The sequence below is a fragment of the Cricetulus griseus genome, chromosome 4 (genome assembly GCF_003668045.3).
Source record: "Cricetulus griseus strain 17A/GY chromosome 4, alternate assembly CriGri-PICRH-1.0, whole genome shotgun sequence".
In the NCBI taxonomy this organism is placed as follows: Eukaryota; Metazoa; Chordata; class Mammalia; order Rodentia; family Cricetidae; genus Cricetulus; species Cricetulus griseus.
Genome location: NC_048597.1, coordinates 230,325,149 through 230,351,529, shown reverse-complemented (window position 1 = coordinate 230,351,529; position 26,381 = coordinate 230,325,149). Strand labels below are relative to the sequence as shown.

Sequence of the window (26,381 nt, the reverse complement as noted above, 5' to 3'; positions counted from 1 at the left end):
ATACAGGCTCAGGATTGGTGTGCCTCCAGGCTTGGAGGGCTTGCCCTGTGTTGATTGGTCAACTGGTTGTTATGGCCCATAGGCCCTCCCAGGGTGGTTGCTATGCTCTCTACATCATTGTCGTGCGCTTGTCCGTAAAGCACACCCAGGGTCGTAAAGCATAGCGCCACCAGCTAACTTCTGATTGGTTCCTTGTCACAAGACAGGCATCTGACCTCTAAGTGACCAAGGCAGGTTTATGGCAAGCACGTGTTCGGCTGTTATGGCTGCCGAAAGGGAAGCTGGTCCCTTCAGGATAAAGAATTTAATAACCCTTATGCATTTGCATCGGTGGTCTGTCTCCCTGGTCTCTTTGGGGATTCTTGTGACTCTGGCACAACATCAGCCAGGGCTGTTTGTTACACAGAGAAACCCTGATTCGAAACAAACGGACAAACCAAAACAAAGAATAAAACAATAAAGATACACTCACCTATCCTGCTAAGAAATAATAATTAAAAAGTCATAAATTAGGAAAATAAGTGAATGCTTTAATAATCATGCTACAGTATGCAGAAATAAAAAGAATGGGAAATACCTATACTCTGATCGGGGGAAAACCATCAAAATATTCCATTAAATCAAAAAAAGCAAAAGACACATATAATATATGTAATATTTACAAATGAGTGGCACACTCCTGTAATCCCAGCATTGGGAGATGGAGGCAAGAGGATCAGTTCAAAGTCATCTTCCATTACATAGTACTTTTAAACATAGCTAATTTTTGCCCTCTCCCCCAAGAGCAGACCATTAAGACACACATATAGGGGGAAGGTAATCAAAATATTTTTTTTTCTGGAATGTGAAAAGAAACAAAAGCCCAGGAAACTGATGGAAAGGGATTGGGAAAGGAGATGTACATTCCCTGTACTGCCAGTGAGTATTCAATAGGATGGCCTGGGATCACCCTGCTAGCAGCATGGACACAGGAGAGTGATACTATTGTCCTAACAGAAAAACAAGTACAAAATGCATTGCTTAAAATGTGTCATTGAGCTGGCAAAACCAAAACAGAATAAAGAAACAACAACAACAACAACAAAATCCCGGACCTTCTCCCAAACCCCAGGAAGTACATTTAATTAAGCTGGTTCTACTCCAAGGCATCAATGGACCCTAGTAGACATGACAGAGCAGGGAACACAAAGACTAGACAGGAGACCTGGAGACCAAAACCCTCCAGTATAGCAGGAGCCACTGAAGCCACAAGAGTGTTAGGAAGCAGCTCACAGTTGGTTAGCATAGAAAAGCTGACAGGCATTATGCTGGCCTGCCCCTGTTACCTGGTGGAACAGGCAGTACCCTGGTCAGCCCAGGGTTCCACGGGAACTAAGTCTGCGGGCAGGTGCAGAGGACCCCATTAAAAGACAGACCCTGCCCATTTACGCTCTCTCTACACTTCTCTCTGCTCTCTATACTCTCTACTCTTCTCCCTTCTCCTTTCCTCTGTCTGTTTCTGCTTCTCTTCTCTCTCTCTCTGGCGACCAGCCATGGCGGTCAGCCATTTACCCTGTTTCTCTTCTCTTTTAGTCTCCCTACCCTGCCGGGCCTATAATAAACTAGTTAACGTGTCTAATGTGTCTCATCTTGCGCCTTCCTCCTCCTCTTCTTTAATTTAAACAAAAATTTAACATTGGCGCCCAACTCGGTTTTAGCTCTCTCCGTAAGCTCTCTCGCAGCTTGCTGGTGGGATAGGCTTTCTCTGTAACCTCTCCTGCCAGGGGCACGGGAAATTTCAGGGATCCTAAAATCTGAACTCCTAACCCACTTTCCATCTCGGCTTTTCTTGGCACTTCCTCCTGCCTGCAGTGGCCTGAAATGTCGGGACTCTGTACACTTCAACTCGCCACGTTTCCAACTAACCCACTCATCTGCCTGTTCGCTACAATCTGGTAAGATATCCCTTGAATTTCCCAAGGGTCAGCTTTGGGATCCTGCTCCAGGAGCGGTGCTTTTTTTGCTTTTTCAGTTCGGACCTTGGGTCCTTTTCTGTTTTGGGTCAGCTGTGTCCCCTTCGGGGCCAGGCCCCTGGCAACTCCCATGGGGCGACGGGCATCCAGAAAGGAGTTTTTGCCGGTTTTTCCATTTGCCTCACCCATGGGAAATGCATAGAGGAACCTTTCTGGTTGCAGCCAACAGGCGGGTAAACAGACAAAAAAGCGGCTTATGGTTGCCACTATCTTGGCCATGTGGTCTAACCTGGGGGCTGCCATCTTGGCCATGTGACCTACCTGTAGGCACGCCCACTCCAGCAGCCTGTGCCAGCAAACCTGGCTGCCAGATCTTCTTGCTATTTATTTATTTATTTATTTATTTATTTATTTATTTATTTTGTCTGTGATTTCTTCTTTCACTGGCTGTTGCTCATGGCTTATTTACAGAATACTGTCTTTCCAGGGCCCTCTGTTTAAGTCTACTCTGTCCCTTTAAATCTCCTGTCTGTTTTGCTACAATGTACAGATCAGAGATTGCATTCTGGTTCCTCCTTTTACTCTTATCCAGTACTGCTTGTCTCTGTACCTGTAATTTAAATTTAACTTTATACTTATCTAACTCCATATGCAACTTAAATTAAACTATGCTAAGTCTCCTATTTCTAAATTGCTATGTATCTTTAAATGATGATGAAAGTTTAAAATCATAAAGGTCTATTTCAAATTAACAATTTATACTACTCAGTTCATCCTGATGTAAGCCATTTACAAAGGTACAGCTTTTTATTACAAAAAGGGATTTTTTTTCTAACTAAAGGCAAATTTTTAACTGCTGAGATACTAAATAGACTGACAGCCCTCAAATGCTCAGAGATCTAGAGAACATGGCATTTAAAATGTTTCGTTAAAAAGCTTTCTATAACAGAGAGATAGGCCAGCTGCTGGCCCCACCCCATTTCCTCCAAGAAGACTGATGGGCACTGAAGAAACTTCATCTCAAGTCAATGACAACGCTGGTCACTGAGCAATCCTGCCCTTCACCTCAACTGCTACAAAGTACTCCAGACCATGGACAAGAGGACAGTGGAATCGACTTTCCCCGTGTTGCTTGGGCCAACGGTAGGCCAGTCTTCCTATAGTCCGTAATCCACAGGTCACATGCTATCAGCAAGAAGGCAGGTGTCCTGCAGCCCGCTACTATGGATGGAGGACCTTGGGGATGGCTGTCCATGCAGCCTGCTGGCAAGTCTCTGTTATTCTTTAATCATTAATTCAGATAAAATCTTATCCTTCTCAAGAACTCTGATGCTTTTGACGACTGGTAGTCTTGCCAGCTTAAAGCAAAACAGATTTCAGGAACAGGTATTTTGGGGTTTATCTATGTGAAGATAGAAAAGTGTAAGATATATGAAGGTCTGAGGATGGAAAGGTCTAACACGGTGGATAAATGCAAGTTATGAAGGTCTGAGAATGGAAGGTATAAAGGTCTAAAAATGGAAGGAAGGTCTAAGATGGCAATGTAAGGTGTATGAATTAAAGTATAAAGGTCTGAGGATAGAAGGTCTAAGATGGTAATGTAAGGTGTATGAATTAAAGTATAAAGGTCTGAGGATGGAAGGTCTAAGATGGTAATGTAAGGTGTATGAATTAAAGTATAAAGGTCTGAGGATGGAAGGTCTAAGATGGCAATGTAAGGTGTATGAATTAAAGTATAAAGGTCTGAGGAAGGAAGGTCTAAGATGGCAATGTAAGGTGTATGAATTAAAGTATAAAGGTCTGAGGAAGGAAGGTCTAAGATGGCAATGTAAGGTGTATGAATTAAAGTATAAAGGTCTGAGGATGGAAGGTCTAAGATGGCAATGTAAGGTGTATGAATTAAAGTATAAAGGTCTGAGGATGGAAGGTCTAAGATGGTAATGTAAGGTGTATGAATTAAAGTATAAAGGTCTGAGGATGGAAGGTCTAAGATGGCAATGTAAGGTGTATGAATTAAAGTATAAAGGTCTGAGGAAGGAAGGTCTAAGATGGCAATGTAAGGTGTATGAATTAAAGTATAAAGGTCTGAGGATGGAAGGTCTAAGATGGCAATGTAAGGTGTATGAATTAAAGTATAAAGGTCTGAGGATGGAAGGTCTAAGATGGTAATGTAAGGTGTATGAATTAAAGTATAAAGGTCTGAGGAAGGAAGGTCTAAGATGGCAATGTAAGGTGTATGAATTAAAGTATAAAGGTCTGAGGATGGAAGGTCTAAGATGGTAATGTAAGGTGTATGAATTAAAGTATAAAGGTCTGAGGAAGGAAGGTCTAAGATGGCAATGTAAGGTGTATGAATTAAAGTATAAAGGTCTGAGGAAGGAAGGTCTAAGATGGCAATGTAAGGTGTATGAATTAAAGTATAAAGGTCTGAGGAAGGAAGGTCTAAGATGGCAATGTAAGGTGTATGAATTAAAGTATAAAGGTCTGAGGAAGGAAGGTCTAAGATGGCAATGTAAGGTGTATGAATTAAAGTATAAAGGTCTGAGGATAAAAAGGGTTAAGTGATGATAAAGTGAGTAGAGACATTAAAAAGAATGAACTATGTTCCTGATTTCTCTATTTCTCATGTTACTGTTCATAGTAAAGTTCTACAAAACCACTATAGGACCATAACTACAAGGTCAAGATAAAGATGCTTTTCATTGTCCTAAAAAATATCTGTCAATTTTAAAATGTTAATGCTTTCAGCCAAGTTGCTTCTAACAAAATATGCTGCTAATGTGTCTAATACTTATGTTTCCACAAACTCCAAGGGCTCTTGTAAGTTCCAGGGAGCTGAATTGGATCCAAACAAACAGGTCAGATTCACTCCAGTTATTCAATCTTTCCCTGGTCCCAGGACTCCCTTCCCTCATGTTGGGACTCCTCGGGAACCCCTCCCTCATCTTACAATCTTCCCCTCAAGTGACAGGACCTAAGAAAAAAATTTTTTCTAAACTTAACCTTGTCCTCTGCTCTGCCAACATCTTGCCAGGTCTAAGAGGTGCCAGGGAGTTCCATACAGCCTGGACTGCGATGAAACAACCAGCTACCCCAGGACGTGGCAGCACCCCAACCTTCTCAGGTCCCCCAAAGATGGTCAATGCCCCCCATGTCAGCAGGAAGCAGTCTTGAGAATTCAACGCCCTTATTCCTTATTCTGCCATGTCCAACACCCCACCTTTTTAAATAATAAGTAAAGGTGGGATTGAAAGGTTCAGGCATTATGCTGGCCTGCCCCTGTTACCTGGTGGAACAGGTAGTACCCTGGTCAGCTGAGGGTTCCATGGGAACTAAGTCTGCACGCAGGTGCAGAGGACCCCTTTAAAAGACAGATCCCTGCCCATTTACACTCTCTCTACACTTCTCTCTGCTCTCTATACTCTCTACTCTTCTCCTTTCCTCTGTCTGCTTCTGCTTCTCTTCTCTCTCTCTCTATGGCAACTGGCCATGGCGGTCAGCCATTTACCCTGTTTCTCTTCTCTCTTAGTCTCCCTACTCTGCCGGGCCTATAATAAACTGGTTAATATGTCTAATATGTCTCTTAGTCTTATGTCTCATCCGCCTCTCTTTTTCTTTATATCTAATTTAAACAAAAGAATAACAAAAGCCATTAAACTTTCCTGAGAATCCACAGACATAAGATTTTCTTGTTATGGTTCTGGGACCGGATCCATGCTACTCGTATGGCCATGCAACCTCAGGCAGAGAATATGAGGTTGTGAGTTGGTGTCCTCTCCAGCAACAGAGGGAACCTAACACACACTGACTATACAGACTGCACCAGGAGTTCCCATAAACAAGAACCAAGACATATAAGCTTGGCTAAAAACCCCAAAGAACAATGAATGATTAGTAAGAGCAACAAAACTAGTAGCAAGTGAGACCAGTGTGACCTGAGACACAGGTGTGTCCAGGCTCCCCACCCCACCTCCCATCAACCCCAGGCAGGTGGAGAGCTGGCCCTGCCATTCATCTTCTTCAGCACTCAGGACAACACAGTAGAGCTGGACCTGCAGTGTAGGTGCAGGAAAGCCAACCCTGAGGGCTTGAAAGCAGGAAGACTGGTCCCACCCCTTGCTCATCATTGCAAGGGGCAAACTCACCAGGGCAATGCAGGAGAGCTCACCTTGTGGTGAGGACAAGGGAGAACTGGCAGGTTGACCAACCCTGTAGCCACACAGGTCCAGAACCAGTGGGTTGGCCAATTCCATCTGTGACCTGCTGGAGCATGTGAAGGGACTGGTCCTGCAGACCCAAAGCCACAGGATCTCCACAACACAGGGCAACAACAGTATATCCAAGAGCAGCTCCAGTGAGGGCCCAGCATACATAGTGTTGCAGAAACCAAAGGCCTCGAACCAGACCAAGAACTCCTGGCAATGAACACTTACAAGGAAAGACATACAGACAAAGAGGCTTACTGTGTGACTCACTATGTCACACTGCAGCTTCCATGAGGAGATTCCCCCTTCTTCTTTTTTCTCTTAAATTTTATCGGGGGTGCAAGGGCAGAAGGCAGACACGCAGGGTGGGAAATAGATGGGATCGAGATGCATGATGTGAAAGACACAAGAAATATAAAGAAAGTTAAAAAAACAAAAACAAAGACTAACCTGTGCTTCACCATCTTTTGATCATGGCAGAAATGACTAAAGAATCTTGCATAGAACAAGTGCATGACAGCATGCTCTTTCCCTCCGATGTACAAATCCACAGGCATCCAGAAGTTGGCCAGTGCTGGGCTAAATGGACTGGAAGAAAGATAAATGGGCATTTTAAAACCTTCTTTGCCACAACTGCATAAATTAGACCCATTGTAATCTGCATATACCTCAAAAAGAACTAATGTCAGAAAAAACAGTGACTTCCTCTTAATAAGAGAAAAACATACACAGTGAGTGACAAAAGAACCAGTGTTGACTGGATCCATGAGACACCCGCTGACCTCTGCATGGTTTGTGACACATGCTCGCTCATTCACACACACAATAAATGAAATAAAAAAGGAATTTTTGAGCTGATGCTGGTGCTGGTGCCTTTAATCCCAGGACTCAGAGGCAGAGGCAGGTGGATCTCTGAGTTCCAGGCCAGGAAGGGCTACACAGAGAAAAGCTGTCTCAAAAAACCAAAACCCAAAACCAAACAATCAAACAAACAAAACAAACCAGTAATTCTTGTATGAAACAAGAACAAAATAAAAAGATACTGGCAACAAGGCATCTCCATAGGATGCTTTAATTTTTATTATGTTTGGACAATAGAAATTTTTTTTTAATTCTCACCAATAGAGGGCAATAGCAGCATTGATAATAGAAACCAGCATGGTAGTAAATGTTCATTTTAAAACAGAAATTCAGTCTTATTTTTAAAGGTGTTTTGAAATAGCCAGCAAGAGTTCAAATATGGCTTACTGAAGGAATGAAACTCCTATAGGGCCCGTCATAAAATATTCTGGTAACTCCCTCATCTTTACTAACATGGTTTTACCAAAGGTCAAGCTTCCCTCAACTTCTAATGTACAGAGAGGAAGGACTCTCTAGGTCCTATAGTGCTGGCTACTGCCTTGGGAAAGAGTCATTTCGGCTGGGAACAGACCACTCTGTTCCCAAGTTGTTTGAAGTCAGCTGAGGGAACTTTTGCTTTGGAGGATCTGTGCTCCCTGGTTTCAAAATTTCAGAGTTTTGGGCTGGAGAGATGGCTCAGAAGTTAATAGCACTGGCTGCTCTTCCAGAGATACTGAGCTCAATTCCCACCAACCACATGGTGACTCACAACCATCTATAATGATATCTGGTACCCTCTTCTGGTGTGCAGGTATATATGCAGACATAACACTGTATGCATAATAAATAAATAAATCTTAAAAAAAAAATTCAGGCTGGGCAGTGGTGGTGCACGCCTTTAGTTCCAGCACTTGGGAGGCAGAGGCAGGTGGATCTCTGTGAGTTTAAGACCAGCCTGGTCTACAAGAGCTAGTTCCAGGACAGCCTCCAAAGCCACAGAGAAATCCTGTCTCAAGAAAACAAAAACAAAAACAAAAACAAAAAAAGAGAGAGAGTTAGCTAGCAACAAGCCTGAGCTATTGGCAGAGCATTTATAATTAATATAAGCCTCTGTGAGGTTATTCAGGAGCTGCTGACGGGACAGAAACTCCCACCTACAGACATCACCGCATCTGGCCAACCTAGTCACTTTTAGTTTTTAGTTCTATATGCCACTCTTCCTCTCCTTTTTTTTTTGTAGAGTCTTGTGCAGCCCAGGCTGGCCCCTGAACTCTTGATTGTCTTGTTGATGCCTCCTGACTTCTGGGATTTTACACATGTGCCAACACTTCTGGCTTCCACTATTACTTTAATTATTTAAAATGTTTATATTTGTTGTTGATTTTTCACTTCAGGAGATTTACTGACCATGTGTGGTAAGAAGAGTCTAAGGTGTTTAGCTCTCCCAGCACTTTGCCCTGTCTCCCTGCAGTCCATGACCAGGTATCCCTACAATCCCTAAGTTCACCTCTTCTTCCTTTATAGTTGGGATTTACTAGGCTGAGCAATCTAAAATAACAATAATTTAACATACTCACTTAAAAAAAAAATCCTTCTCCTCTGGTGTTAGGGATAGAGCCCCGGGGCTTTTCCATGCTAGGCAAAGGCTCTGTGCCTGAGCTTCCCCACGCTAAGAGCCTGGCCTGATGTGCACAGTTGACCAACAATATCCAGCACTGTGTCTGTGGAACTACTCCGGTACATCTGCCCACTTTGTGTTCTGAGTTTGTGAACACACACTGGGCACCCTTTCCACAGGCCTTGCTGAGGCTTGATCCAGGTCTCCTCTGCATTCTCCTCCCTCTACTCTCTCTGGGTAACAGCTACAAATATGTACTATGTGGGTGTCCTCTCTGCCAGCTCACTCCTCTCTCTGTCCTCCCAGGCATGTCCCCAGCACCTGCCTGGCACATCTAATTCCATCTTGGTTTTGCTTCGTAGAGGATGCAAAGTGCTACCTGTCACACAGTAGGGACATTACCGATGAGTGTTTTGAGGGTCAGTGTATCTGAGGTAGTACCACGCAGAGTCCACAAAGGTGTCCATGGTGTCTGTCTCTCTCCTGGCTGGTCTCTTGCACCTGAGAAAAGAAATTTACCAATTGGCTTTTTTTTTCTTTCTAGATTTCAGTGCAGTTTCTCACCAGCTGTACTTCTGAGGTGTTGGGCCTCCTAATATTTCACTTTGAGCAGCAAAACCTTGAGGCTGCTCTTGGAGAGCTGGGAGAAGAGGGATGGAGTCTCCAAGAGAGCAGAGGGACCTTCCAGTCACTAAGCACACAAGAGTTTTAGTCTATTTTCAGCTTAAAAATAAAAAGGGTGTGTTTTATGTCTCATATTTGTTAGGCAGTCCACACTGGCTCTATGATTATCTCAGAAGGAATCAGCCCTCCCACCCCCACCTCAAACAGGGCCTCACACCTGCATTGTTATCAGGAGGCCTGGGCTTTGTGGGGTCCCTCAGGGCAGGAGTTGTCAGAGAGGTTCCTAGGAAGTCCTGTGAGCTCCCAGAGAGGTGTGCCTATCTCAAGAGTAATTCTCTAAAGTAAAGCCAGGCATTTATTGGATTACATTCTATTTTTGACCACAGACAATGGTTTGCAAAGTAACTGGAAGATAAAGGCACTTTCTTTTCCTTGCCCAACCTGCAGAAACACTAAGGAAAACTGAGGCCCACTACCCAGAAGCCATCACATCTGGCTGGCACCCATCATGCTCACTTCCATTAATGTCTCCTTGGGCTTGAAGGCAACTAGGTGTTACCACTGATACCAACCCTTGATGGTAAGGAGGAAGTGCTTGGGCACATGATGGGCACGAGGTCACCAGATTGGTCTGGGTTCAGTAGAACTAGGCCAAAGGTGTCACAGATGCTATCTCATCAGGTTCCCAGAACACCAGGGAATTATACGACAGACTACCCCCAAACCCTACAGTGCAGGAGAGCAGTGAGTTGAAAAGCCACGTTACCACACGAGGCTGCAGTGCCGCACTGAATGTGGACACTCCTTTGCAAAGGGAAAGGGGAAACGACATGATGTCTGTTATTGTTCTGCTTAGTTAGCTGATGACAGCATCATGAAAATCACACTAGAAGCACTCTGCTGATCTTAGAAGAACTCAATCCCACTCCAAAATGAGGAGAAGGGAAATCAAGCCAGTGTGTTTCAGCAAGGTAAAGAATGAACACACCGGCTGTCTTTCCTGGGTCCATGATTGGTGCTAAGACCTCCATGGCTATCACAGGTTCTGAGCTCTCACAGGAGAGAAACGCCTTTTCTCACCTTGAGGACGTTCTGTGGAATAGAAATGGCAGGCAGTACAATATCATGAACCCTATGGTCTTCCCTACATTGGATCAATGTTTCATGGTCCTCTACAGTGATTAGGCTAGGTTCTAGACTGTTGTCTCAAAGGTTCCAAAATGCCTTTGATATTCCTTTTAGGCTGGGAAAGAAGGCAGCATTTAGCGCCCAGTGAGAGGAGGGTGTCCTAGACACCTCAGCGTGCTAGCTGTGGCTCCTCACCTTGGGCAAGGACAGTTCACCCACTCCAAAGCTGAGGCCAGTGGGGAGCCGCCTTTGCCAGTGAAGGATGTGATGCTGGGCAGCGTCACAGGCAAGTCTTGCAGCGGCACGGGCACAGGGCCACAGGCTGGGCAGTGGACAATGGGGATCGGTGTGCCCCAGTAGCGCTGCCTTGAGATCAGCCAGTCTTTCAGTTTATCACTTGTCACGTCTCCACCTACTCTCATCCCACGGGCTTTCTGAGTAAGGGCTAGAAAGGCATCCTGCCGGGTCATACCTGTGAACTGGAAGAGAGGAGAGACAACTGTAAGAAAGTTGCTGCCCCTGCTCACACCCTGTACCACTCCATCAGTGTGACTCTCATAAGGGTCTGGTCTGGGCAGAGCTGCTGCATCACGACTCCCCTGAGCCCTGGATGCATTCATCACTTTATAGGTCCTTTCCTCCTTAAGCTAAAGGACCTACGTGTGTAAAAAAAATCACATTTTGCAATTGTAGTGCTAAAAAAAAAAAAAAAGAATCTTGAACCTAAAAGCTCAAGGTTTTTTGTTTTCAATTAAAAATTCACTTATTTTATTCATATAGGTGTTTTATCCTCATGCATGTGTGTGCATCACATTTGTGCCTGGTGCATAGGGAGATCATAAGAAGGATGAAGGGTCTCCTGGAGTTAGAGTTACAGATGGTTGTGAGCTGTCATGTAAGTGCTGGGTATTGAACCCGGGTTCCCTAGAAGAACAGTATTCTCAACTGCTAAGCCATTTCTCCAGCTCTACTTCCAAATTTTGAAGATATTAAAATATTTCCAGTAGTCTTGAGAAGCAATGTTGGCCATGGCCACCATGCCCAGTGTGTGTGGTGGAATCACTATCAGTGTCTAACTACCAGTGAAGAGTTGTACAATACGCATTTTTAATGACTCTTTCCTCTTAGACAGAAAATATCCAGAGAAGAAAAATTCAGCGTCATATTTTAAGGCAAGCAAGGGGCCACATCTGCCTCATCTTGAAGAGACAAATCATTCTCTGTGTTTAAATTCTCCCATTTCATAGACAACAGGACTGGATATTACTAGTTCAAAGGTAGAGTTCTCTCTTCACTGAAGCTCCCCAGACATCGAACTAATTGGATGAAGTGAGCCATAAGACTTGCTAACATTCAGAATGTGGGCAGCTGGGGATCAGCCCTGTCATAATGCCAGATCTCAGACACACAAAGGTAATGTAACCTACTCCTGGTCTCAAGGAGCTTATAGTCACAAGAAATTAGCATAGTAAGAGAGTTCAGCCATGTTTACCAAAGTCACCCCTCTTACTACTGATGTGAAGAGTTTTCTCAAAGAGTTTATTGTGAAGGGGTGGTTATGCTGTGGGGGAGAGATTTCCCAGTCTGTACTACTGACATCATGTAGTTGTGCTACAAAGCATGACAGCTCTCTTCAAAGCTTGTCTTTTCATGTACCACTGTCTTCTGCTCCAAAAGCTCATGAAGGAAAACAGCTTTGTACCACTCCTCTCCACCCTTCACTGACAGAATTTGGCTAAGTATTTGGCAAAGAGCTGGGAGACGACTCAAAAGCTACCTGTAGCTATCTGAAAGCAGATAAAGAGGATAACTAATGCTTGGAGTCCCATCCAAAGGAATGGGGGTTTTATCTGGATGGACCCTTGAGAGAGTGCCTCATTTTTTGGCCATGGATATCACCTTCCTCACTTCCCAGAGCTGGGGCTCCCTTGTAGACATCCAGGTTTGACTCTGCCACATCTCCAGTAGGCTACACAAATGAGGGCCAAGAAAAAAGGCATTACCATCTTAGAACATGATTTATGTTTGGAGATACAAACATGAAGTCAGGTACTGTCTCTCTTTTTAAAGGTGGAAGGCTGGTCATTATTCTCTTATAGATGGATGATAGCTAGATAGCTAGATAGATAGCTAGATAGATAACTAGATAGATAGACAGATGATAGACAGGCAGGCAGGCAGGCAGGGAGGCAGAAAAAGTGATAGACACTGTGGTAGTTTGAATTTAATTGGCCCCCATAAGCTCATAACAGAGTGGCACTATTGGGAGGTGTGGCCTTGTTGGAGGAATTGTATCACTGTGGAAGAGGGCTGTGAGGTCTCTCTTGCTTGAGCTATGCTCAGTATCACAGTCAACTTCCTGTTGCCTTCTGATCAAGATGTAGCCAGCATCATGTTCCCCACCATGACGATAATGGACTGACTGATCATCTAAAACTGTGAGCCGCCACCTCAATTAAATGTTTTCCTTTGTAAGAGTTGCCGTAGCCATGGTGTCTCTGCACAGCAATAGAAACCCCAAGACATACAGACAGAAACGGAGAGGATAGAAAGACAGTACACCCTTATACCTAAGTGGTCCCAAACCTGAAACACTTGAATTTTCAGGTATAATAGGACCAGAACCAGAACCAGGGGGACAACCAGTAGGTGCTTCTCCAGTGACTCATCACTGGCCAGGTGTGGAGCTGCCATGCTGAGCAGAGGCTCCAGATTAGGCTTATGTTGGAGTCTCGGGGAACAGTAACCACCCCTGATGTTTACTACTCATGTTCTCACTGTCACTGACCATGAGGCTGAAATATCTGGGTTAAGATTCAGCTATCAACAGGCTGGAGAGATGGCTCAGCGGTTAAGAGCACTGACTGCTCTTCCAGAGGTCCTGAGTTCAATTCCTGGCAACCACATGGTGGCTCACAACCATCTGTTATGAGATCTGGTGCCCTCTTCTGGCCTGCAGGCACAAGACTGTATACATAATAAATAAATAAAATCTTAAAAAAAAAATAAAAATAAAGAGTCAACCATCAGATTGTTATTTTATTTGTTTTGTTTCTTGAGACAGGGTCTCACATAGCCCAAGCTAGTCTCAACCTCTATGTAGCCAGAATAACCTTGAATTCCTAACCTTCCTGCCTCATTTCCCTGATGTTAGGACTAGAGGTATGTATCAACACACTCTTCTTCCAAGCATCAGTATTTGAAAACACTTTTCCTGGTATTTCCACTGTGTAGCCAAGTTTAAAAATGAATACTATAAACTGGTCTTCTCAAGTTTTAATGTGCATACAAATCACTCAGGGATTTTGTGTGACGAGGGTAGGGCTGGGAGTCCACCTTCCTAATACTGATGCCAGAGTCACTGTTCTAGGGACCTTACTTTTAGCAGCAAGGCTCTAAGCCAGTGATTCTCAACAGTGATCCCTGGGCCAGAAGCACCGCCCCCAGCACCATGCAGATTTGCTGGAGACAGAAACTCTTGAGAAGAGTCAGGATCTCTGGATATGTGTTGCAGTCATGTTCTAGCAAGGCCAGCATGATGCTGATATGTATGCTCAAGTGTGAGACTCACTTAAACCACTTCCCACTTTAGCCTCCCACCCCGAAACTGCCTCTTCCACTGTGCTTTCTGGTTCAGTGCAGCACAGGTGGGGTTCATATCCTACCAAATGTACCACATCAAACAAGAGATAACCTTGACTAACACAACACAACTCTGAGTATTTATTCCTTTCTGTAAGAGACTTGAACTTTAGATGAAAGATCATTCTCAAGAAAGATTTTCAACAAAGTTGTTTTATGGTTGGATTAGATTTCAAGCTAAGAAACTTCTAGGTGTTGAAGAATAGACTTTTGTTCTGAGAAACCAAGCAAGGCTGCAAGGCTGCAAGGCTGCTGGGGTGAGAGAGAGAGAAAGGGCAGGCAGCGATGTGATTCTGAATGAGGGTGTCTCATCACACCCATGTGAGGGTTCTGACTCACAGGTGAGTTCTCAGGCACAGGCCAGGGCACAAACCTCAGCAGATCCACTCAGTCTCTCTGTGCCATCTGGTGAAGTTTCAATGACTTCAGAGTAGGGCAGGCCCAGGGCTTGGGCTATGCTGGTGTCCTCTGAGCTGGTGCTGGGGATTCCTGTGCAGAGGAGAAAAAGAAATGACCCAAAACACAAAACATCACCTCCTCGTAAGTGTTCAAAGCAAAGAATCAGGCAAGAAGTGATGCATGGCGTTAGCTTCCTGCAAGAGAAGCCAGGAAGCCCCATCACACAGGGTAATGGGACACAAAGCCTTAAGGAGCCTGACACCCGAGCACAGCTGTTCACCAAGTTGGGATTATTTACTTTAGGTCTTTTTCTCTGGTTTATCTTATTCTTAAAAACATTGCTGAAAGCCTAAAAATGTACTATATATACTACTGAAACTTTACATTACAGGTGTGAGGGGGGGCCTCTTGAATCTCCTCAATGACTTCCTGGTGGAAGGAGTTCTGACCACCAGCTTTTTAACACCAGAAAAAGATTTCTTCCCCTGGAAGCTGTAGCCACGCCTACTGAGATCACTCACCCAGAGGGGGAAACCTGCTGTTCTGGCTTCAGCTGTGCACAGAAGCAGGCTTTGGTGGCTGGCTCTGCAGGACAGGGTTCTGAGTGTGGTTCTGCTGACATGGTGGATTGTTCTGAGCACAGCAGCACAGGGAACATTGTACATCATCCTGGCCCCTTCCCAGACCACTTCCTCAGCAGGGACAAACAAAAATCTCCCCATTTGCCAAATGTCTCCAGGTGTTGACACCTCTCTCATGGAAAATGTAGACATGAATGTGGACATGACCCACCAGTGAAGGGTCATACAGGAAGGCTAGGCCAGCTCCTCTGCAAAACAGTGCCAGAGGAGTGGCTTAAGGTCCAGAGGACATGTGTTAAGGTCTATAGTATGGTGCAAAGCTGTGTTGTTTCCAACTGAGTTGTGACAGAAAGCACAAAGTCAAGTGAGTGAATGTCAGTAGACCGAAGGGTAAGGTTGCAGGAGAAGAGCACAGTACCAAGTGTTTACAGCACAGGGGAGACGACAGTCATTCACCAGATTCCCAATGTCCAGCTTAGGCGACTCAGTGACAGCTCAAAGGAGACACTGTGACCACATTTATTTAGCCACATAAAGAGTATTCTCTAGTCTGCACTAGTGGCGCACATACGCCTTTGATCCCAGCACTCAGGAGGCAGAGGCAGGCGGATCTCTGTGGGCCCATGGCCAACTTAGTCTACAAAGCAAGATCCAGGTCAGCCAGGGCTGTTATACAGAGAAACACTGTCTTGAAAAACCAAAAAAAAAAAAAAAAAAAAGTACTCTAAAATATGACATATTCTAACTGTGCAGGTTGGATGGTGAAAATTCTGCTTTATTTCTTACTTGTTTCTGTTTCTGTCCTTAGAAGGCACAAAGCAATACTTTAGAAAATACTAGTTACATAACTGAGGGAAATCAAGACAACAGAAAAAAAAATTTCCCATGCTCACCTAAAAACATCTAGATTCAGCTGGGTGTTGGTAGCACACGCCTTTAATCCCAACACTAGGGAGGCAGAGGCAGGCGGATCTCTGTGAGTTCAAGGCCAGCCTGGTCTACAGAGTGAGTTCCAGGACAACCTCCAGAGAAATACAGAGAAACCCTGTCTTGAAAAACAAAAAACAAACAAACAAACAAAAAATTTAAATAAAAATATCTAGATCCTTAGAATTTTAATACTGCATCAGTGATTTAGCCCAAAATGTCAAACACCTCTTGTCTGCCCCAAACAGCAATATCAAGATTTTCTTCACTGTTTACTCTGGCTGGCTGTTTAAAACATCTTACTAATTACAAAATGCATGGCTACAATGGTCAAAAGTGACCTGAGCTCTCAGTGCCAGCTTTTGGCTTTGATGCCTCTTCATCAAAACTGACCTGAGGTCATTTTAATATGGAATGTCACTTGTTCCCCATGTTTGCAGCAGCATGGAAAACACAATCTGTTGCTCTGTCGCCACAAGGGCCTGCTGCCCTGCAGCATGGCTGTGATCTCCCACAGGAAAGCAGGTAGGAGGGGCATTGCTTGTTCTGAAGGCAGAGTTTGGATAGTGCTGTCTTGAGGTACTTTCCTTTTGTTCCCTTCCTGACCCAGGACAGTAGGTGAGGACATCCAACTTTGATTCTAACTATGCCTCTGGATCCTGCTTCAGTTCAGATCAGCCTCCTCCACAATGCCAAAACCTAGCCCACGGGGATAGGATGTGTCTGGGACTCCCATCTCTGCACTTGCTGGTGATTTTGTGAATTTTATTTTGTTTGGTTTGGTTTGGTTTTGTGAGACAGGATCTTACTATATAGTCTATGCTGACCTCAAACTCAAGATCCTCCTGCCTCAGGCTCCTTAGTGCTGGGACTAAGTCAATTAAATTTTTAGTCTATGTTGTATTATCTCCCATTTCATGTGTCCAAGTCTTCAAAACTACCTCATGATCCATGAGCCTGGACTTTTTAAATACTCAATAGCAGTCAGGAAGGCATGATTATACCTAATATGCTTTCTTTAAAAAAATTAAAAATTGTTTTATTTGTTATTCTTAAGTGTGTGTATACATATGTATATGTGCAGGCTCATGTGGAGGTTTGGAAGACCTCCTAATCAGGTTCTGGTAACTATACCCAGGCTGACAGGCTTGAGAGCCAATCACTTTTACACACCGAGCTGTCTTACCAACCCCCAATATGCTTTCAAATACACAGACAGGGCTTTTTTGTTGTTGTTTGTGTGCTTGCTTTTGTTTTTTAAAGATATGTTTTGCCATGTTGTACAGGCTTTAGGCTTGTGATACCAGACTGGAGAGGCAGCTTAGCAGTTAAAAGATAACTTGTTTTTACTAAGGACCTGGGTTCAGTTCCCAGCACCCACCTGAGAGCTCACAACCATTTGTAATGATAGTTCCGGGAGATCTGATTCCTTCTTCTGACCATCAAGGGCACAGGCACATGCATGGTACACATACATACATGCAGACAAAACACTCATACACATAAAATACATTAAAAAAAAAAACCTTAAACTTGTGACTGTCTCAACTCAGGCTCCTGAATCCTAAGAACTCAGGTGTGTTCCACCATGCTCTTGAATATGTAGTCCTTAACTAAATAACGATTACATAGAAGGTAAGTGACTGAGGTTGCAGCTCATGGTAGATTGCTTTGCTAGCAATGTGTGAAGCCCTAGATTTGATCCTCAGCTACAAAGAGAATGAAAAAAGGGGGGCACAAAGTTCATTAAAAGGCAAAACCCATCACAGACTCAATGGTAAACTCTAAATGACAGCAAGAACTGTGAGACCTTTGCCCCTAAATCTGCATCATTTATTAGCATGTGTGACATATAAACAGCAACATACCTATTTTTGAATCTAGAGAACCTTCTAAGTCAGCCTTGGCCATGACAACGATGGGAACTTCCTGCTGGGTGAGCATGTTCACAGCCATCACTGGTGTGAGGCAATCTGAAAACAAGAACAGATCCATCAACTAGACATACCCCAGAGCAGACAAGTCAGAAAAAGCAGCACCACCTCTTCCATGCTGTGTGCTAATTGCCAAAGAGCTGGCCCTTTGAAGGGTATTAGCAGATAATTTACACCAGCGGAAATGAGAAGATTAAACGAGCATGGGAGAAAGTTTCGTCCATCTGCACGCAAAAGCAAAGAAGTAAGAAGGATGTTTCAGAGTTCCAGATGGAAAAGCCATTTCATTACCACCTTTTACTTTTCAAAATTATCTCCAGCAGTGAGAATAATAAAACACAAAACCTTCCTGTAGTGAAAAGAGGCATGAACTTCTAAAGCAAATGGATGATAATGTGGCTAGGAAGCAAAACACAGCAGAGCAGAAAGCAGGAAAACAGATTTCCAGACATCCAAAGACAGGACAGTCCCTTCCCATGTACACTTTCCTTAGGAGATACTGGAGTATGTGTATTCGGCAAAATGAAAGGCTAAATGAAGAGAGCCAGGTGTAGGATCCTGCTTTCTGCTGTTGCTGTGCTGAGACACAATGACCAAGGCAACCTTTAGAAGAGTTTGTTTAGAAGAGTTTGGGCTTATAGTTTGAGATGATGAGTCCATGACCATCACAGCAGAGAACATGACACTAGAGCAGTAGCTGAGAGCTTATGTACTGATCCACAGGCACAAGGCAGAGAAAGAGAGAGAGCTAACTAATAATGGCCAAGGCTTTTGAAACCTCAAAGACCACCCTCAGGGACACATCTCTTCCAACGAGGCCACATCTCATTGTTGTCAACTCGCCTGGGTTTTAAAATCACCATGAGTATATCTGGAAGGAGTTTCCAGAAAGACTTACCTGAGAGGGGTTAGACCCACCCTGAATGTGTGTGGCAACCTTGCATGGGCTTGGGTCCAGGACTGAATAAAAAGGAGAAAGTGAGCTAAACAGCAGGGCATTCACCTCTCCCTTACTTCCTAGCTGTTTCAGTCAGGGTTCTACTGCTGTGAGGAGACACCATGACCACAGCAGCTCTTATAAAAGAAAATATTTAAGTGGTACTTGCTTACAATCGCAGAGGTTTAGTTCATTATTATATCAAGGCAGGAAGCATAGCCACAGGGAGCATGGTAACAGGGAGGCATGATGCTGGAGAAATAGTTGAAAGCTACATCCTGATCTACAGGCAGAGAGAAAAAGAAAGACCACCCCCAGTGACTCACTTCCTCCAACAAGATCATACCTCCTAATTCTTTCAAATTGTGCCATTCCCTGTGATCAAGCATTCAAATACATGAGTCTATGTGGGTCGTTCTTATTCAAGCCACCATACTAACTGGATGCAGTGTGATCAACTGCCTCATGTTCCTGTTACCATGATTTCTCTACCCTCAAATTTCCCCTAAGTTGCTTTTGTCAGAAAAGTAATGACTACAGAACCTGAGACATGGGCACAGAGGTCTTAAAAGCCCACATGGAACTCTAACCTGTATCTTTTCTTTATTTCAATATATAACAAAAGAAGGTGAAGGCAAGGGACAAGACCTGCCCTGTGTTGGGTGTCTTCTGTCCTAAGCCCAGAGGTACCTACAGTCAGAATTGTAAAAACCTGTCTCTGACCCAGGGACTGGGACCACAGCAGTTCCTAGGAAGGGAGGGGACCAGAGTTTACCTCACTGCACTCAGAAAAATCACTGTCTGAAGCAGAAGTAAATTGTCATGATACTTTCTCTCCAATTTACATCATCCAAAACAGTTTGAGAGCCCAATAGTTCAGGTGCAAGCTGCAGGTTAAAGTTCATGGTGTAAGAGGAAGCACAGGATGAGATTTTTGCAGAGACCTTTAAACCTTCTCCAGAGACCTACTTTTAATCAATAAGGGCGTCATTTCACCCAGTAGACTCTATACCCCTCATACCCTCCCTGGCTGGCTTCAGTTTTGTGTTTAATTAAAGGTGTGTGGTCTTCCCCTTGCCAAGGAAAAGGCCAGGAATCCTTCCCAGTGATAGCCATCACTCAGGGAATCCTCATGCTTTAAAATTTTAGTACATTGATTTATTTATGGGGGGGTGAAGAGTGGGAATGTGTACTACAATGTGTGTGGGGGAGGGGTCAAAGGACTTACAGGTGGCTGCTCTCTCCTTCCACCATGCAGGTCATAAGGATTGAACCCAAGTCTTCAGTCTTGAGGATAATAAGCATCTTTATCCACTAAGCCATCTTTCCGGCCCTGTGTGGTTTTTTGCTTTGTTTTGTTTTGTTTTTTTGTGTGCAGTTTTATTTGCTGGAGGAATTAAAAATTTGGGAGATGATTTTCTCCCTATTAGAAGAAAGCTTTAAAGTAATACTGAATTAAAAGGAAAAGAACAGAGCTTCTGGGAAAGCTCTGGGTGCAGAAAGGCTGGGACTCAGGGAAACTCAGGACAGGCAACTTAATGTTGCCAGAGCTGTTTCATCTTCAAGTTTTCAGATAAAGAAGTAAAAATTACAGCTGAAGTGAAGAACAGAGGGAGAGAAATGGCAAACATGTGAGAAGGAACTATATGGGTCTTGTGGACTGCTATCCAGCTGATGGCGGAAATCCAGAAGCCTGTGCTTCATCACGTCGCTCACCTCTGCCAGGGACTAGTACCTTCTGCAAGGGTTCCTTCAGGGAACTGCAGCCGTGTAGAAGCCTGTGGTTAGGAGAAATGGCCACATGGGAAATGCCATAAATGGCCTCAGGAGTGGCTGTGTATGCTGTCAGTTTCTCTCCTGTGTCTTGTCCATCAACCTGGCAGGATGAAACATGACATTTCATTTTCAGTCCTCCTTCAGACCTATGTGGCTCCCTTTCCACCCCTTCCCTCATTTCCAAACAGCCACAGCAGTTTCTGACTACAGGACCAGGAATGTGTACAAGACGAGGGGCCAGGCAGAAGAAGAGCAGGGGACTCCTTGGTCAGTCCCCACTCTGCACTCAGCACTAGGCATGCCAGGATGAAGGTAGAGAAAGCCTGCTCAGAAAGATGTCCTCCTGGTTCTCTTTTTGCTGGGCAGTTCTGTGGTCAGGTATGGAGCTGCTGTGCATTCACAGAGTTCCATATTGCAAGAGAGAGCTGTGAGCATGAATGTTGGGGGTGCCAGTATGTTAGTACCTTTAATGTGAATTCCAGGTGACAGCCTACACAGTCCCCAATCCAGTGGGCCTGCATGCCCTTTATTCCGTACCACTCTGGGAGGTCTGCCAATGCATCCTGCATAGCCTGGGGTAATAAAAAAAAACAAAACAAAAAACAAAGAACAGAAAAGTTGCAGTGCAAGGCTCATGTGAGAGCAAGTAGTATGGGGCCTGAGGTAGGAAAGGTGGGAACATGGAAGAGAGTCCTGGACATCAGATCCCCTCACTCCCATGGAAGAGAGTCCTGGACATCAGATCCCCTCACTCCCATGGAAGAGAGTCCTGGACATCAGATCCCCTCACTCCCATGGAAGAGAGACCTGGACATCAGATCCCCTCACTCCCATGGAAGAGAGACCTGGACATCAGATCCCCTCACTCCCATGGAAGAGAGACCTGGACATCAGATCCCCTCACTCTCACGCCTCACTCAGCAGAGGTAGCAAAAGACAACAGAGGCGCTCAATTCACCACCCATTTAAGCAAGATCAACCTGATGTACATCTGTTCACGGTTCAAGGTTTCATGGAAGAAAGAAAGCTAATGGGAGGCTGGAGAGATGGCTCAGAGGTTAAGAGCACTGGCTGCTCTTCCAGAGGTCCTGAGTTCAATTCTCAGCAACCACATGGTGGCTCACAACCATCTATAATGAAGTCTGGTGTCCTCTTATGGTGTGCAGGCATACAGACAGACAGAATACTGTATACATAATAAATAAATAAATAAATCTTTTTTAAAAAAATAAAGGAAGGAAGGAAGGAAGGAAGGAGGAAGGAAGGAAGGAAGGAGGAAGGAAAGCTAATGGACAAAGACCCCAATTCACATCATTGCTGAATGTGTGTACAGTCTGGAGGTCAATAGAAGTTCACGACCTGCAGATAAGCTCCACCTCTCCCCATCTTTCCCTGCCACAGAATATTCCAGTTGGCTGCTGACAATTCCACAGAATTTTGTGTCACCCTTTCCAGCATCACTGGGCTACACCAACAGAACCCTGCCTGTGATCATTTCTCCCCTTCATCTTCTTTCCCTCTCCCCTTTCTGTTCCTCCTCTACCTCTTCTAGCTCTTTTTGTTTGTTTGTTTTGATACAGGTTCTTAACCCAGACTGACTTTGAATTTCCAATCCTCCTGCCTTCTCCAAGTGTTGAGGTGACAGGTTAGCAGACAGGGATTTGGTTTTGTTTTCTTCCCAGATTGCACGTCAAGGGTGGAAAACTCCTAGTGGAGATGCTTAGCCTTAAAATATTCAGATGGAAACGAGGCCCAAACAATCAAACAGGAAGAAATGTGAATGTTTTCATATGCTAATTCTGGATAGACGCTGACCTAAAATCTAAGCAAGTCTATGAATATTTTTACAAAGTGAAATAATTTTTTAAATTGAACAAATGAAACCAATATTTTGGAGCACCAAATAAGCCCTTTTCAATTCCCTGTATAATAAACGCAGTTATTCAAGGCTAATTTTGGATAATCAGGTCTTCAGAGAATGCCTCACCCAACAACACAGCATATGATAGAGCAGCAACACTCACTCAGCTTTCCTTCCCATTCTCTTTTAGTGAGGGTGGTCCTGGTCTCATCTCAGATCTCTACCCTTGGCAAGTAGTTCCTCATCCCACCAGGTAAACCACAAGGGACAGAAACCCAGTAGGCTCACAGAACACAAAAATCTGGGGAAACCCCAGGTTCTTAGACTTTTTTTAAAATGTGGTATGAAATCCTGAGGAGTTAGGCTTGGTGGAACATACTTATAATCCTGGCACTTGGAAGGCTGAGAGGCAGGATGATCAAGGGAGGGTTCAAGGCCAGCAAGAGACCCTGTGCATGAACACACACAAATAAAGTGTCCACAAAAGACAACAAACAAACAAACAACAAAACAGCTCTCACCTCCCAAGGGAGAAGAGATGGTTTATTCTGGAGTCATATGTTTGTGACCGTGGTCCAAGAACACAGATTTAGAATACACCAAACTCCATGTGCCAATGTGGTAAAACTTGAAGTTTTTATAGTAACAGAACAAAGAAAGCCATAAATCAAGGCACTTTGGTGGGAGCAGCAGATAGGCAGCTATAGCAAAGCGAGGAAACCAATCTGAAAGCATTCTTAGCCCTTTGGTTGGTTGGAAACTAAGGGTCTGTCTATACATTCCAAAGAAAAATTTGAGTTCTATTTAAACATTGCCAAGGATTGACCTAATGGTTACAAAGACCTTAGGTCAAGCACAGAGGGGGCAACAAATGGCTACTAAGAGGGCTAAAGTTTCCCCAAGAAAATGTGGGTCTGTATTTGCAACATTCTAACCTCTCCACAGGTCTGAAGTTCTAATCAGTAACTCTGCCTTGTAGAATGTTCAGTGGAAGTGCAGTTCTTTTCAGCAGCTTTCACTCACAAAAGGAAATCTGAGCAAGCTGGAAGAAGGCATCTCCCTCTGCCCTGTTCAGTGGACTCCCAGGCAGGGCACAATTTGGAAACTATGATTTAATAAGGGCAGTTAGCTAAAACTGCTAATGGGAATGAGACATCTAGTACAGCCAAACCCTGTGTCTCCTGCATGGAAACACCATTCATCTTCCTCTCCTCATGGATGAGGCAGCACAGCTGCCCATGAGACACCACCCACACCGCTCTGCAAGCCTAACTTGCAGTCTTCTCTCCCACCTCAGCTCTCTTTGTCAATGTCTGAGATCATGCTTACAACTCTGAAGGGCTGGGCAGGGGTGAAAGGAAATATAACACACTGCACAACCGCCTTTAATAAAATGGTTTTCTGTTTCAGAGTTCTCTTTAGACTCTGGAACACAAGTAAATGAGAGGGCTCCTGGACATAGCCTTGCTCCTAAGCTGACCACATGGGCAGCTTTGGGGCAAACACAGAGCTCTGAAGATCCTTGTGGCAGACAGTCCCCGGATCAAGCCAGTGCTCATTACTCATCCCTCCTCCACCTGGACTGCAGAGGCTGAAAAGCCCAGGTCTACTTTGCTCTCTCCCTTAATGCTAGGGGTGGTCACATGACACAAAACACGAATGGGATTCTATTGCAGGAGGTGGTTCTGGGAAAGTTCTTGCCCTGCTCCTGTTGCTTCCGTCTTGAATGGAGATATGGTATCTGGAGGGAGCTGCAGTAGTCATGTAGCAACCACAAGATCACAAGCAGGAAAAAAAGGCCAAGAGAAGGGCTAAGATGGCAAGTCGGAGACCTTGTACACATTCAGTCCCGGCCACTGGCTCTCATCATGTGGTAAAAGTAATTTCCTACTTGTTTAAACCTCCACAATTGGGGTTTTCAGCTGCTTGCAGCTGAAAAGCATTCTTGTTTTTGTTTTTGGTGTTTTGGTTTTTCGAGACAGGGTTTCTCTGTATTGCTTTGGAGGCTGTCCTGGCACTCGCTCTGTAGACCACCAGGCTGGCCTCGCACTCACAGAGATCCACCTGTCTCTGCCTCCCAGGTTCTGGCATTAAAGGATGCACCACCAATGCCCAGCCTGAAAAGCATTCTTAATAGAACCAATGTTTCATCCTCATCTACACAGCCAGGATTGTTCACTAATTCATGACAATTTCTATCATGCCTGGTTTTCAAGAATCCTATTTCATTTGATCTTTAAGAACCTGATCAAAGTTTCTAAGTTCCTATTATTTTCCCCTCTCCACTCAAGGGTGTCTAACAGCCATCTCAGACTCAACCTCCACCCAAGAGAGTGGTCTAACCCTGAACTTCCCATCAAGTCAGGTCTTCCTGGGTGCCACCACTACCTGCATCCTCTCATCCAATAGACCACCAAGCTCAGGGTGCTCTGCCTCTGGGTACTTGTCTGATCCCCTTCTAACTTCTCTACCTAAGCCTAGACGCTGCATGTTGGGACCATTGCAAAGTATTTGAACTGGTGCCACAAAACTATCCATTCCACAATGTTCTTATGAAAACAAAATTCTGGGGACTAGTGAGATGGCTCCACGGTTAACAGTGCTTTCTGCTCTTGAGAAGACCCGAGTTCAGCTTCCAGCACCCACTCCGAGTGGCTCACACCGTCTGTAACTCTAGTTCCATGGGATCTAGAACTTCTCACATGTACATACCCACACACATAAACGTGATTTTGAAAATATGTAACTCTTTAAAAAAAAAAAAAAGAAAAAGAACTACCTCATGATTCTGACATCACTCCCTTCTTTACAATATTCCATGCTGTTCCTGTGCTGAAGTCAAAATTTGTCAGACTTGATCCAGCCCCTAATCACTCCAGATCTACTTTGAGTCTTCCCATATGTCTCTCAAGTATAACTTGCAGTATTCATCTCTTAGCTTCTCAACCCCCAGCACATATCTATCTGCTAGGGTCTCTCAACATGTATTCCCTATACAGGGTGGGACTGTCGTGAGGGAGTGTCCTCAGAATGGAAAGTGGGCTTTATGGTCTGTTTCACTCTTGCTTGTCCCCCTGCAGCCCGATCACTGAAGCTTCTCTAATTTCTGATGTATTCTCCTGCTCCAAATTTCCAGTCAGTTCGTTGCTATAGGTGGTTTCTGCTCTCCTGAAGTTCACAGTGATCATCTTTTCTTTTCAAGTCCTGTTCATTTATATAACAAATGCCTTGGTATTATTAACTAACTTCAACCCCTTGGTCTGGTCTATGTCTAAACTTTTTTTTTTTTTTAAAGTAAGGGTCACAGTATCCTGCTTTAAAAAAAAAAGATGCAGTAATTTTTATTACATGTTGGGCACTGCAGATGATACCCTACGGGGGCACTGGATCATGCTTGACTCCCTTTTGGATCTATTTTGTTCTAGAAATTCTATTTGAGTCTCTCAGAGGCTTACTTTTAATCTTCAGTGAGACCACTCTATTCTGTTTTTGTCCTCAGTCCTAGGATGTTATTCATGCTTCCAACCATGGCCTCTGGAGATCCGATGCCTCCCTTAACCAGGCATAATCCCAGAGTTTCCATGTGCCACACAGCTCTGGGTCTGCTCTGCTCTCCTACCAGAGCCACTGCCTGTGCCAGGACCGTGGACTCTCCCTCTTCTCCCAATTTTCAGTGCTGACCTCCTAAGAGCTTTTTCAATAAATCTGCACAGGAGTTCAGCAAGAACCAAGAGTTACCATGGCAACTCACCATTTCTGCTGAACAGTTGAAAATTCACAACTGACAGTTTGAAGAACAATGCCTCTGGTGCCAGGTGATTACATTTCCAACTCAAAGCAGAGGTCAAAGCACAGGCACTAATCAGGTAGCCTTCCGACACCACCATTAGAGTTACACGGCATGTCAGGGAGGGGACTGGCAGCCCTTCTTTCCAATATGCCATCAGAGAATCTCTG

The 26,381-nt window shown here is 44.3% G+C and overlaps 1 protein-coding gene across 5 annotated transcripts in view; it reads right to left on the bottom strand.

The window, feature by feature from the left end:
- Lars2 (leucyl-tRNA synthetase 2, mitochondrial) overlaps positions 1–26,381 on the bottom strand; it is a 103,370-nt gene that overhangs the window by 24,719 nt on the left and 52,270 nt on the right. For all 5 annotated transcript variants that reach the window (XM_027415515.2, XM_035444092.1, XM_035444088.1 and 2 more), the window contains exons 8-14: positions 21,028–21,135; positions 20,504–20,663; positions 17,785–17,889; positions 14,383–14,498; positions 10,563–10,846; positions 9,018–9,116; positions 6,608–6,745 (exon numbers count right to left, since the gene is read on the bottom strand). In XM_027415515.2, the coding sequence (XP_027271316.1) occupies positions 6,608–6,745; positions 9,018–9,116; positions 10,563–10,846; positions 14,383–14,498; positions 17,785–17,889; positions 20,504–20,663; positions 21,028–21,135 (1,010 nt within the window). The remainder of the gene's footprint in view (positions 1–6,607; positions 6,746–9,017; positions 9,117–10,562; positions 10,847–14,382; positions 14,499–17,784; positions 17,890–20,503; positions 20,664–21,027; positions 21,136–26,381) is intronic.